Source organism: Diabrotica virgifera, chromosome 6 (genome assembly GCF_917563875.1).
Source record: "Diabrotica virgifera virgifera chromosome 6, PGI_DIABVI_V3a".
In the NCBI taxonomy this organism is placed as follows: Eukaryota; Metazoa; Arthropoda; class Insecta; order Coleoptera; family Chrysomelidae; genus Diabrotica; species Diabrotica virgifera.
The window spans coordinates 54,546,123-54,559,821 of NC_065448.1; the positions used below are offsets into that span (position 1 = coordinate 54,546,123).

Consider the following 13,699-nt stretch of genomic DNA (forward strand, 5'->3'; position numbering starts at 1 on the left):
AATAGTCACGGGGGCCACGTCATATCCACGGCAATGAAAGTCAGTCGTACGTGTATATCAAAAATAAGCGACGTGGCCCCTGGCAGAACATCTGTGTCTCATATATGAGCGACGTGACACGCAATGTGTTAAATAATAAAATCAAATTTTGTCAAAATTGTTTTTCTATGTAAGCCTTCGACCTTTTCAGTTCAACGATTAACTTAGCTACAAATTGTCACCATAACAGTCAAAAATTTATGATATTACCTGTATTTGATTGATTTTTTCGTGCCACATAACTGTTTTCTGATTATGATATGAATCTCGTTTTGCGCTCCTGACATGGAACTATCAACATCAGGTCCACAAGTTAAACCACATAATATTTCAAACATAACCTTGACATCAGTTGGGTCCAGGGAATCAAGTTTTTCCAGGAGTCTCATTAATATCATGATATGCTGCTGTAATTTTTCCTTGTTATCGGCTAAAGTCGAAATGATACTAAGGACAGTATTAACTGTTTTTTTATCACTAGCTCCTATTAGTACTATCAAATTATTCAGTATCTCTCGTCTATATATTGACTCAGTGTATTCATGATTGAAGAGCAACTTGTATAATGTTAAACAAAATTCTTTTATTATTTGATCTCCAGAACTTCGTGCTAAATGGGAACCTGAAATATAATAAGAATAATATTACTGTTGGACAATTAAAAAGAAATATATTGAAGACATAAACAAATTTAGGCATCCTAATACCTCTCTTCAAAAAAAGAGACAAATCGGACCCGGAGAGTTGCAGAGGAATTATCTTATTAAACACAACATTAAAATTAACAACCAAAGTGATAACAAACAAACTGAATGAAATTATAACATTAGCAGAAGAAGGTTTTAGGTCGGGAAGATCATGCACCGACGCTATTTTTATAATGAGGCAAGTTCAAGAGAAAACGTTAGAATACAATAAACCGGCATATTTATGTTTCGTGGAACTTAAGAAAGCATTTGACAGAGTCAAATTAAAGGATGTTATCCATTTGCTATACTCAAGAGAGGTACCTCTAGGAATAATTAAAACGATCGAAAACATCTACCAGAACAACACAATAAAAGTAAAAATAGCAGATGAACTAACTGACCCAATTGAAGCTGGCAATGGGAGAAGACAGGGGGATTCCCTGAATCCTTTATTGTCCAACCGGATAATAAAAAAGTAAGAACTAAAAAAGGATACTAAATTGGAGAAAAACAACTTAAAATAATCTGCTATGCAGATGATGCAATACTAATCTCTCAAAGTGAAGATGATTTACAACGTAGCTGCACCAATTTAATATAAGCGCCAGAAAATTTAGCATGTTAATTTCCTCAACAGACAAAATGCGTGGTTATAACAGCAAATCCAATAAGATGTAAATTAGAGCTGGAGGGTCAGATAATAGACAAGTGATGGAGTTTAAATATCTAGGCATCACATTATCTAGCTACGGAAAACTCAAAAAAGAAATGGAAGATCAAGTGACTAGAGCAAACAGAGTCACAGGTTGCCTGAATGACACAATATGAAAATGAAAGGCAGAATTTACAAAACAATCATCAGACCAATAATGGCATACGTGGCAGAAACGCGACCTGACACAGGGAGGACGAAAAGATATAACAGAATTTTAACAACTTAATCCTTAACACATTTAGTGCCACCATGGTAACACAAAAATAGGGTTCCACAGGCCGAAGTTGTCAAAATGAAGAAAACAAATATAAAACATGGTCTTAGTATGCCAGTTTAAGAAAAACCTGTAAAAACCTGATTTGGCTGTTATATGACGTCATTTTTAGTATGTATCCGCACTGGATACACGCGGCCACAATAAACCTATTTTATTATTGTGGCCGTGTGTATTCAACGCATCCCTGGCAACACCGTAAGCAAACTGTAAATCACGTGTTCGGTATTTGTTTCAGGCTGGAACTAGTCAAAACTTGAAAATTTTGGCAGTAGATTGCACGTTATCGTTACTTGCGGTGTGTTGTTTTCGTAAAAAGTATAGTTTGCTTGATAAATTACTGCTTTTGTGATAAAAAATGGCGTACGAGAAAGAACACGAAAGATTACAAAAACTGAAAGAAATGTGCAAGAAATGACACTCCTAAACAATCTGCTTGACCAGGGGAGAACACTCTATACTGACAATTACAACACGAGTGTTGAACTAGCTGATACACTCATAGACCGGAAGACGCACTTAGTAGGAACACTGCGTACAAATAGAAAGCTCAATCCCAAAGATATTCTATCGAAAAAATTGAAGAAGCACAAAGTTGTCGCAGCCGAGAGTAATACAGGTGTTGTTATGAAATGGAAAGATAAAAGGGACGTTCTAGTTCTTAGTAATAAACACAACGATCAACTTGTAACAGTGAAACAAAGAGGAGGTGAAGTACAAAAGCCCAAAATAATTGTCGATTATAACAAATCTAAAGCTTTTATTGATCTTTCTGATCAAATGAAAGCCTACTCATCATCCCTCAAGAAAGGGCTAAAATGGTACCGTAAATTGGCAATTGAGCTCCTTATGGGCACGGCACTGGTAAACGCAGAGATATTACATCAAGAGGTAGCAAATGAGAAAATGTCTATCACAAAATTCAAAGAAAATCTTATAATGGAATTATTACATTCTCAGATCGACATACATGAGCCTACAGAACCAGAGGTGTCCAACACAGTGCAACATTATTTAGAAGAAAGTCAAGGTGCTGGTAGCAAAAGAGGCCGATGTGTAAACTGTTATAAGAAAATATCACAAGAGTCGTGTACAAAAGCTGCAAAATCTCAAGCCACCCAAAGTAAATTTAGATGTGTCCCATGCGAAAAATATTATTGCTTAGATCTTGTTTGTTCAGATTAAAAATAATCGCAGTACCTGCAGGCCAACCACAGTTTTGGGTTTCGTAGGCCACTACTTACAAGCACCCATAAAGATATTTAGACGGTGTGTATCTGATACGGATGTACACGGCTTAAAATACAAAAATACATGTGCATCCACATTGGATACACGCGGCCACTAAATCAGTGGGACGTGTGTATCCATGTTGGATACATGTGGCACTCAACGTGTTAAACTCCCGAAGAGGGTAACGCAGAACTCTGAACATTACTTAATAGATAAGCAATCAAATATGACCAGTGAATTATTCCTAATTTTGACTGGAATCATAGTGCAAAATTGTAACTATGTAAATACAAAAAAAATTACAATTAAAGATTGTTAAAGAACAATTTTTTGTCTTATTGAGTTTTGGTTAAAACACAATAAAATAAAGTAAAAAAAAACACAATACACTACCGAAAAAATGGGGAACAAGCTAGCTAATTCTTCTACACTGGGGTGCAAAATTAACCGGACACCTTAAAAATGGGTCATTTTTGATGTCTCGAATTTCCTAAACCTGTTGTCCGATTTAAGTGATTTTTTAATATGTTATAGCCTTATTTTTTATCAATATCGCTGTAATAATATTGTGTATACCGGGTGTACAAATGAAACTGTGTTTTTTTCTCAAACTTCGCATCACCCTGTGGAATATTCTAGTATTTATAAAATACTAAAATTAAAACGAAACTGTAGCCTTATGTTTTCTCAACATTCTGTTTTTTTATTCATTCGCTTAAGTTGGACCATAAAAAAGTTAGGTACTTTAACAATTAGCCATGTTTTTCATCAATACAGGGTGTTTTTAAAAAGGTATAGAAAACTTTAAGGGGTAATTCTACATGAAAAAATAATGACAGTTTGCTTTATAAACCTATGTCCGCAAATGCTTCGTTTCTGAGATAGAGGGTGTTGAAATTTTTCTTACAAACTGACGATTTATTTTTTGTTTAAAAACCAGTTGAGATGTGCAAATGAAATTTGGTGGGTTTTAAGACGTAGTTATTGTACATTTTTTGACATACAAGTAAGAATTTAATATTCACCATTGGCGCGCATACGGGTAATATAAGCCCTCATATTACCCGTATGCGCGCCAATGGTGAATATTAAATTCTTAATTGTATGTCAAAAAATGTGCAATAACTACGCATTAAAACCCACCAAATTTAGTTTGCATACCTCAACCGGTTTTAAAGCAATAAATAAATCGTCAGTTTGTAAGAAAACTTTCAACGCCCCCTATCTTGGAAACGAAGCATTTGCGGACATAACGTTTATAAAGCAAACTCATTTTTTCATGCAGAATTACCCCTTAAAGTTTGCCAATTTATTATTTAAAAACACGCTGTATTGATGAAAAACATGGCTAGTTGTTAAAGTACCAACTTTTTTATTATCCAACATAAGCGAATGAATCAAAAACAAAATATTGAGAAATCATGAGGCTATAGTTGGATTTTAATTTCAGTATTTTATAAATGCTAGAATATTCTACAGGGTGATGCGAACTTTGAGAAAAAAACACAGTTTGATTGATACACCCGGTATGCACTGAAAATTTAACTATTTAGCAACAATACTATTAAGTGATATTGCTAAAGAATAAGGCTATAATATATTAAAAAATCACTTAAATCGGACAACAAGTTTAGGAATTCCGAGACATCAAAAATTACCCATTTTTAAGGTGTCCGGTTAATTTTGCACCCCAGTGTATTCAAAAAAGGATATAAAAAGCAGCAAGAAAACTATAGAGATATTAACTTGTTAAATACTATTTCATCACTTCTTTGTCAGAAAACAATTTCACATCAGAAAACTAAAACGATAGTAATCAGTAAAGAACCAATCAGATGTAAAATAGAAATTTGGAATCAGTATTGAACAAATAATAGAAATAAAATACCTTGGAATTACATTGTCCAGCTACGGAGACCTGCACAAAGAAGTGAGAACTCAAGTACAAAAAGCAAATAGACTGACAGGATTCCATAATATGCCTTAACACTATATGGCGAAACCAACATATTAACACTGAGATAAAGTCAAGAATTTATAAATCCAGTTAGTGTAAGACCAATAATGACATACGCATCAGAAACAATACCCGACACAGCCACAACACAAAGACTACTGGAAACGGCAGAGATGAGAGTACTGAGAAGAATTACAGGAAATACGCTGAGAGATTGAAAATTGAGTAAACACATTAGAAGACAATGTAGCATACAGTGTATAACAGAAGGGACACTAAATAAATGGAAAAAAGAATGGAATAACCACATAAGCTAAAATAATGGAATAACCGAAATAGCAAGAGAAAAATCATCAATCGGCAGAAGTGTTGGACGACTGCGCAAAAGATAGAGTGACCTTCCATAGAGGTACCAATCCGCCAATCAACAAGCAGAATTGCTTATAAAGAGGAAGAAGAAGAAGAGTTTTGGTTAAAAACAAATAATACTTACCTATTTCTACAATAGATGTTAAATAATCCTTTAATAATTGTTGTGGTAAATACTTGTCAAACATTTTCTCCAAATTGTTAATCTTAAATAATCCAGAATGAACACGTTTTCTAAAAATGGCTTCGATTATTCTCTTCTTGAATGGTGCTACATTGTAGAGCATGAACATTATCAAATAATCTATTGGTTTATGATCAGATGACGACTTGATACTTGAAATCATATTTAACCAAGCTTCAGATGCAGCTTTTGATGAAATTGTGAACGATTGAAGCTTGTTGAAAATTAATATTTTAGAAGATTCCTTATCTTTGCTCTTTTCTGGGGTCAGCATGATTGAGTCCAACGCGTTGCGTATTTTTAAAAGAACTGGGACAGAGTTTTGTGATTTACAGTCAGACATCAAAAACTAAAAAAAATTAATTATTTTTTTCAAAACGTTTTTGAAATAAAAATCAAACATAAATTTAATCACACAAATGTTTGCTAATTCTAAGAGGTAAACATTGGAAACAGCCTATCCAAGTGATTCCAAACCAGCAAAGATCTTAATGAGGCTGTTGCTTCTCACCGACATTATTTAAGATTTACCTTGAATAAACTCTTGGAATCGCAAATGCAAAAATATTGCCGTTAAAGAACAATACTGTATACACATTATTATTTGCAGATGACTAACTAGTAATAGCGTAAGAGTACGAATATATTGAATATATGACAAGGAAATTAATCAAGGAATATAAAAAATGGGAGCTTGAAATAAAAATAAGAAATACAGAATATAATATGTGTCAGTGGGATACAGCAGGACTTCGTATTGGAAGTTGGAGAAATTATCAGACTGTGACACATATAAGTATCTGGGTATGATCATCACAAAAAAATGGAATGTAAATGACACGATAGAAGAAAGAAACAATTAGGGAAGGAAAGCAATATCCTTTCTAAATAATATACTCTCGGACGAATCAATAAAATGTAACAAACGTAGGATATATAATACAATTATTAAAAGTATAATCACCTACAGCAGTGAAGTATAGTGCATAGAGAAAAGGATGATACAAGGAAGTTTGGACAACAGAAATGGATTTCTGGGGACGTTCGGCATGAAATCAAAGTTGGAGAAAGTTACTAACAGTAAATTAAGAGAACTAATGAAAGTAAATCATACAGTAGTAGAAGAGAAAAACCAATATATTTATAATATTTTCATCCATGTATAATGGTTACTAAGCGAAAAGGGGGTATCAGCAATTTTTATTTTTCAGATACTCGTTTATATATTGTCGCATGTATGAATGAGTTCAAAGATTCTATATATTTTTCTATTACTGTATGGTCCAATTCATTATGAGGTATATAGGTTCACAGTTTCTATGTGGGTTTGGAGCATGAAGGTGTATTTAATGACTAAACAGTAGTACCTCATTTTTTTATAAAATGTAGATACCCCTTTTCGCTTAGCTTAGTAGGACAGTAAGGTGTACTATAATTATCTGGAAAAAAGCAGAATGCTCTGTGGAATCACTGTTTTAACACTGGTAAAGAAAATAGTTCATGTGTGTGGTAGCGCTTCACAAGCTCGATCCAACCACTAAGTCCAATGAAAAGAACGGATATATTAATATTTTCTGTCACACGCGAGTATAAAATTTTTGTAGACCATCTCAACAAGTAAAGAATATATTATACTTAATACATAAAAATTACAACAGAAGAGGATAGCACAAAATGCAATAGAAACAATCAATTGCAATAGAAACATGAGTGGGACAACGTGATTCCCTGAAAACCATACTGTCCACCATAACTGTAGAAGGAACAGGCAAGGCCAGCGAAATTAAAGGAACTATAGCCCACTCCTCAACACAAATAGTAGCATATTATGCGGATGACATAGTTCTTACGGGAAGAGACAAGGAAAGAAGCAAGGAAAAACAAAATATCTACTACGTTTTAGAAGAGAAGATAACAAGACGAGATACATCAAGATAGAAAACTACACTTTTGAAAGAGTTTAACAATTTAAATATTTTCGAGTAATAAAATTGTACACTGTGGGCCGAAATAAAGGAGTACATTTTTTAGTTGATAATAACTTTTTTGTTTTTTGGGCGATTTAATTGATTTTTGCAGGGCTAATAGCCTAATATGCCCTCAACATGACTGCAGATTTGAAAGCAAAAATAAGATACAGGGTCGGACTTATAAAAAAATTTATGTAACGGTGCATTTGAGCTCGTTGCAAATGAACACTGACTTTGCTAAGCAAAGCTTTGCAAAGCTAAAATTGAACTGATATGCACTTTTGGTAGGTTAACTATCCAGAACACTTCAGTAAATTAGGAAAATATAACATTTTAACAAATAACACATTTATGAATACAGTTTAACAAATTTAAAACTTTTATTATTTCAAACTTAAATTTAAAATTTTAAAACTTTAAAACTAAAATATTATGAATGTGGCCGCCATTATTGTTCGCCACTTCTTGAAGTCGTCTGCGCCATAAATTGATAGCCCCATTTATTACACCCTGTTCAAAATTGTTCCAAACAAACTGCTTTCTTTCTTTGAGATGTTCGATGGTTTCAAATTGTTGTTCGTCATACAAATTTTGTTTGAAAATTCCCCAAATTGAATAGTCAGCCGGATTTAATTCTGGGCTGTTAGGTGGCCACATCTCTGGCTCAATATAGTCCGAAATTTTCACTCAAGAATATTTTTGTATTGTGGGAAGTGTGCCAAGAAGCACCATCTTGCTGGATAGTGTAATAATTATATACTTCTTCAATTTCAGATAATAGGTGCTATAATATTTGTTCTTAATATGTTTCTAAATAATTAAGTTTTGCCCCGGCATCAACAAAAATCAGGCGAGATTTTCCCAACATGGATACTGCAACAGAGACCATTACATCTTTTGAGAAATGACTTTTTTCAATTAAAATATGCCCTAGAGGAATTTCTCTCTTAAATTGTACGTCAGAATAATACATTTTGAATATTTTTATGAGAAATAAAATATTTTTTCATTTGAAAACCATATTTTTCTAATGTCTTCACGAAAGCGGAATCTTCTTAGTAGCAAATTACATCTTTCCAGTTGTTTTCCTCTTACATTGGCAGTAAGTTTGACAGTAAACTTTTTTAAATTTTTTAATACTAAGATGGCAATATTCTTTAATGATTCTTCGAACTGATGTGCGGCAAATCCTAGTTTCTTTTGCGATTTTCCTTGTTCCAAGAGATTGGCAGGTTGAAAATTTCCTAAAACAACCTTACTCTAGCAATATTTTCTTCAGTTCTTGAGCTTCGCTTCCTTAATCTTCCACTTTTATAGACCAGTGAGTTTCCCTTAGATGTCTTAAGAACTTAAGAATTTTTCTTGCACCATAATTATATTTTTCACTGTAATATTTTATTAATATTTTGTCCTCTTTGCTTAAAAGTGGCATTATGAACTGGCCAGTTTACTTATTTAACTAGAAATGCCAAACAAATTTCATGGCAATCTAAGCAGTAATGGTTTACTAAGTAAAATTTACATATTTGAGCGATTGAGAAATTCTTAAGACATTTAACAAAAATTACTGCTAATATGAGGCAAAAACGATGGAAAAGATGTAACTTAGTGTTAAGAGGGTTTCTTTCTGGTGAACATATTAGAAAAATACTCGAATAAGATTTCCTAATTTAAGTAAAAAATGATATTTTACAAACTCGGGATTTTTTAAAATTCTATGGCAAAGGGTGTTCTGAACATTATTTAAATAAAAAAATGATATTTTGCGAATCCGGTAATTTTGAAAAATTTACTTTTTACTGACGTGTTCTGGATTGTTAACCTACCAAAAGAGCATATCAGTTCAATTTTAGCTTAGACATTTTTCAAATGCACCGTTACATATATTTTTTTAAAAGTCCGACCCTGTACGTTATTTTGCTTCCAAATTTGCAGTCATGTTGAGGACATGTTAGGCTATCAGCCCTGAAAAAATAAATTAAATCGCACAAAAAACAAAAAAGTTATTTTCAACTAAAAAATGTACTCCTTTATTTCGGCCCACAGTGTATATGGCAAGAATAAGAGAAGTGAAGAAATAATAGAGCGAATACTAGTATGCAACAAATCATACTGAAGATATTATAGAGACTAATGAAATACAAGAACTTATCCAGAAATACAAAAATTTTAAATATAAAGAGTTGCAATCAGACCAGTAGTTACATATGCAGCTGAGACAATATGCCTTACAGATAAAGATGAAGAAAAATTAAAAATATTCGAAAGGAACATCCTCAGAAGAATTATGGGTTCCATAAGAATGGAAAATGGAGAAATAAGAAGAATGAACCATGAACTAAGAGACATAATGAAGGGAGAAGATATAGTTAGATTTATTAAAGCGGAGAGACTGAGATGGCGAGGACACAAAAGAGAAGGAAAATGACCTACTGATTGAGGAGGTTACCAAATGGAAGCCAGAAACTAAAAGACCAAGGGGAAGACCCAGAGAGAGAGGACATGAGCAGGTCATGAGTGACATCAAAATCCTGAAAGTGAGAAACTGGAGGGAACTATGCACATATTGAAATTATTGAAATGAGTGGAAAAGCAGAGAGCTCTAAGTAGGAGCGGCAAACATTCCATCCGGAATAAAAAGCCTTGATGATGAATACATAGAAATAAGTATAAAATAATATCAAGGACATCATTAAGTTGGAGTGTCCGAGATGTTAGCCACATTAAATTTTCACAGAACGTTGAATTTAAGTTTGACAGTGGTGCCATGTGATTATAATGAAGATAATGTATAATATGTTGCACGCTCCAAATATACAGAGAAAGCTTTGAAAACTATTTTTAATTTATGTAAAACAGGAACAAATAAATATTATTTGTTGTTTGTTTTGATATTAATTGCAGTTAGTTATTAGAAAATTTTTTGCGGCAATGGCCCTGATAGATTACTAGATAGATTTGGCAATAGAGTCAGAACTTTTAAATTTGCGTTTGCCAGATTGCACAGATGTACCGCAGATTAAATTTTATGACTTTTTTTTATTATTTTATTGTTTATTATTTGGAATGAATGTACCTGGATAATGATATGCTGTTAGTTACTGAAAAGTGTTCACTTCGTCAATACGTTATTTTTGTTTGTATTGTGTGCCTTTTTAAAATATTAAAATGCCTACAACTATTGTACCACGTGAAAGTTTTTCACTGTTTAACTTTATTATTTATACTAATCGTATTTTTATGTAGATAATAATAAACTATATAGTATATAGTAAAATATAAATACTATATAAAGTATATAGTAAAATCTTCTTCTTCTTAAAGTTCCGCTTCTATCGCAGATTGGAAATCATTCTGGAAATTATAATTTTGTTAGTTAAGCGCCGGAATAGTTCAATTGGGCTGCATCCAAACCTTACACGGAGATTGCGTAGCCACGAGGTTTTACATCTTCCTGCGCTTCTTCTGCCTTTGATTTTGCCCTGTATTATATTCCTTAATAGTTCGTATTTTTCACCTCTCAACATGTGCCCCAAGTATTCCAACTTCCTGATTTTTATGGAATTTAAAACTTCGCATTGTTTTCCTAGTTGTTTGAGCACTTGAGCGTTTGTTTTACGATCTGTCTATGATATTTTCAGAATACGTCTAAACAGCACATTTCGAATGCTTCCAGGTTTTTAATGTTGGATTGTTTTAGTGTCCATGCCTCAACCCCATACAAAAGGGTGGAGAAAATATAACAACAAAGCATTCTTATCTGGAGCGTTATATTGATATATTGCGATTACAGAAAAGTTTCCTCATTCTGTTAAAAATGGATCATGCAATTTTAATGCGGCATCTTGTTTCTTTTGTCTGATCAGTATCTTCTGTGATCCATGCTCCAAGGTATTTGTACAAAGATATTTGCTCAATTTCTGTATTATCCAGTACTAGTCTAACTCTGATGTTTTGTGCTTTTGTAAATACCATGAACTTGGTTTTCTTCAAATTTATTTTTAGTCCATAATCTAGTGATGTTGATTATAGTTACTTTCGAGTAATCAATACAAATCGTTACTTTTGAATAAAGTAATCATTTCAAGTATTCGTTACTTTGATTACTTTGATTACTTTTGTATTGAGTATTTTTCGGTAGATAGATATTTTGTGTAGATATTCGGATATAACAAGTAATCATTTACAGTATTCGTTACTTTGATTACTATGATTACTTTCGTTACTTTTGTATTTGAGTACCGGTAATCGTACCGAGAAGCGTATTTCTCGGTAGATAGGTATTTTTTATAGGTATTCGGATGTAATAAGTAATCATTTACAGTATTCGTTACTTTGATTACTATGATTACTTTTGTATTTGAGTACCGGTAATCATATCGAGAATCGTATTTCTCAGGAGGTAGGTAGGTAGGTAGGTATTTTGTACAGGTATTCGGATATAACAAGTAATCATTTACAGTATTCGTTACTTTGATTACTATGATTACTTTCGTTACTTTTGTATTTGAGTACCGGTAATCATATCGAGAATCGTATTTCTCAGTAGGTAGGTATTTTGTATAGGTATTCCCATATAACAAGTAATCATTTACACTATTCGTTACTTTGATTACTTTTGTATTTGAGTACCGGTAATCATATCGAGAATCGTATTTCTCGGTAGGTAGGTATGTTTTATAGGTATTCCGATATAACAACGACCTTCACCGATCTGTTTAAGGGATAAAAATGATTTGATTACTATGATTACTTTTGTTACTTTTGTATTTGAGTACCGGTAATCATATCGAGAATCGTATTTCTCAGTAGGTAGGTATTTTGTATAGGTATTCAGATATAACAATGACCTTCACCGATCTGTTTAATGGATAAAATGATTATATGTAAAATAGGAGATGATTGAATGCTCGAATAAATGAAATTTATGGAAATAAAAGGCAGATATCACCTAGTTGCTCGATATTTGCCTTTTATTTTCATAAATTTGATATGTAATTTATGATTTTAAAAATTACAAATAACAATAGGGGCGCCTGATATAATTTTGACCAGACTACTTAGTTATCTAATAATTAAAAAATGACTTTGTTTATAAATTCTTATTAAATTTTTTCGGCCCGTGTAGGTATTTATTAGAATTTTAGATTTTTGAATCATTCGAAACAAAAAAGGTGTTTTGTAATTTTTCTCTTGTTGATAATTTTCGAGTTAAACACAAATTAAAACCAAAAAAAAGGAAAATGGCAATTTTTAAGGCTAAAAACATAGTTAAAAAATAACATTTTTGAAATTACGAAGTACCTAAATTGAATTCAAACCTTCTTCTATCAGTTCTCGAAAGGATTTTGGGCTTATTTCATTTAAAAACTTTGTTTTTTAGTTATTAATGCAGTTTTGCAGGTTCGTAACAATTAAAAAAAATATTTTAGAATAAATCTTGCCAAAAATTGAGACCCGATAGAAAAAAGTTTAAGTAATTTGAATTTAGATACTTGATGATTACAACAATAATATATTTTACTTGTGTTTTTGGGTCTTGAAAATCGTCATTTGTGGTTTTTTTTTCAGTTTTAAATTGTTTATAGCTCGAAAACGATCAATTTAAAAGAAAAATTACAAAATACCTTTTTTGTTTCAAATGATCCAGAAAATATACAATAATATCTTACCGGGCCGAAAAAATTTTAGTAGAATTTATTAAAAAACGTCATTTTTGATTATTAATTAATTAATGTCTGTACAAAATTATATCGGGCACATTTTGCTTTTTATAATTTTTAACAGAATAAATTCTATATCAAATAATTGTAGATAAACAAGTTTTAAATTAAATTAGGTTTTCTAACAAATGTAAACATATTTTAAGTTTTTTATTTTTATTTAAGCTATTTATAATACAAAAATAAAAACAATAAAATAAAATAATACATATAATACAATACAATAAAATACAATAATACAATTCAATATAATACAATAACATACAATAATAAGAATAATACAATACGATACAGTATGCAGGGGTCGGCAACTTTGGCCCGCGGGCCGCATGCGGCCCTTTGCGCCTTTTTGAAGGCCCGCCAAAGCACCAATATAATTTTAGAAAAAATCAAAAAACTTAGTGTCATGCCGAAATGTGGCCGATGGCAACAATGCGGGCTAACAGAATAATGGGAAGGTGTATTTCACTACAACGACAGTAGATACTTAATGAGTAGATACGTAATACAAGTTATTTTTAATTTGGTAAAATAATTCAGGTCTTA

At 32.1% G+C, this 13,699-nt stretch overlaps 2 protein-coding genes across 7 annotated transcripts in view; one reads left to right on the forward strand and one right to left on the reverse strand.

Annotated features, from left to right (window-relative positions):
• Nucleotides 1-13,699, forward strand: part of LOC114343271 (heat shock protein 75 kDa, mitochondrial) — a 331,103-nt gene that overhangs the window by 77,449 nt on the left and 239,955 nt on the right. The window lies entirely within an intron of this gene.
• The window catches only part of LOC126886997 (Fanconi anemia group D2 protein), a 262,663-nt gene that overhangs the window by 43,487 nt on the left and 205,477 nt on the right, over nt 1-13,699 (reverse strand). For both annotated transcript variants that reach the window (XM_050654271.1, XM_050654269.1), the window contains exons 3-4: nt 5,401-5,809; nt 250-661 (exon numbers count right to left, since the gene is read on the reverse strand). In XM_050654271.1, coding sequence (XP_050510228.1) covers nt 250-661; nt 5,401-5,809 — 821 coding nt within the window. The remainder of the gene's footprint in view (nt 1-249; nt 662-5,400; nt 5,810-13,699) is intronic.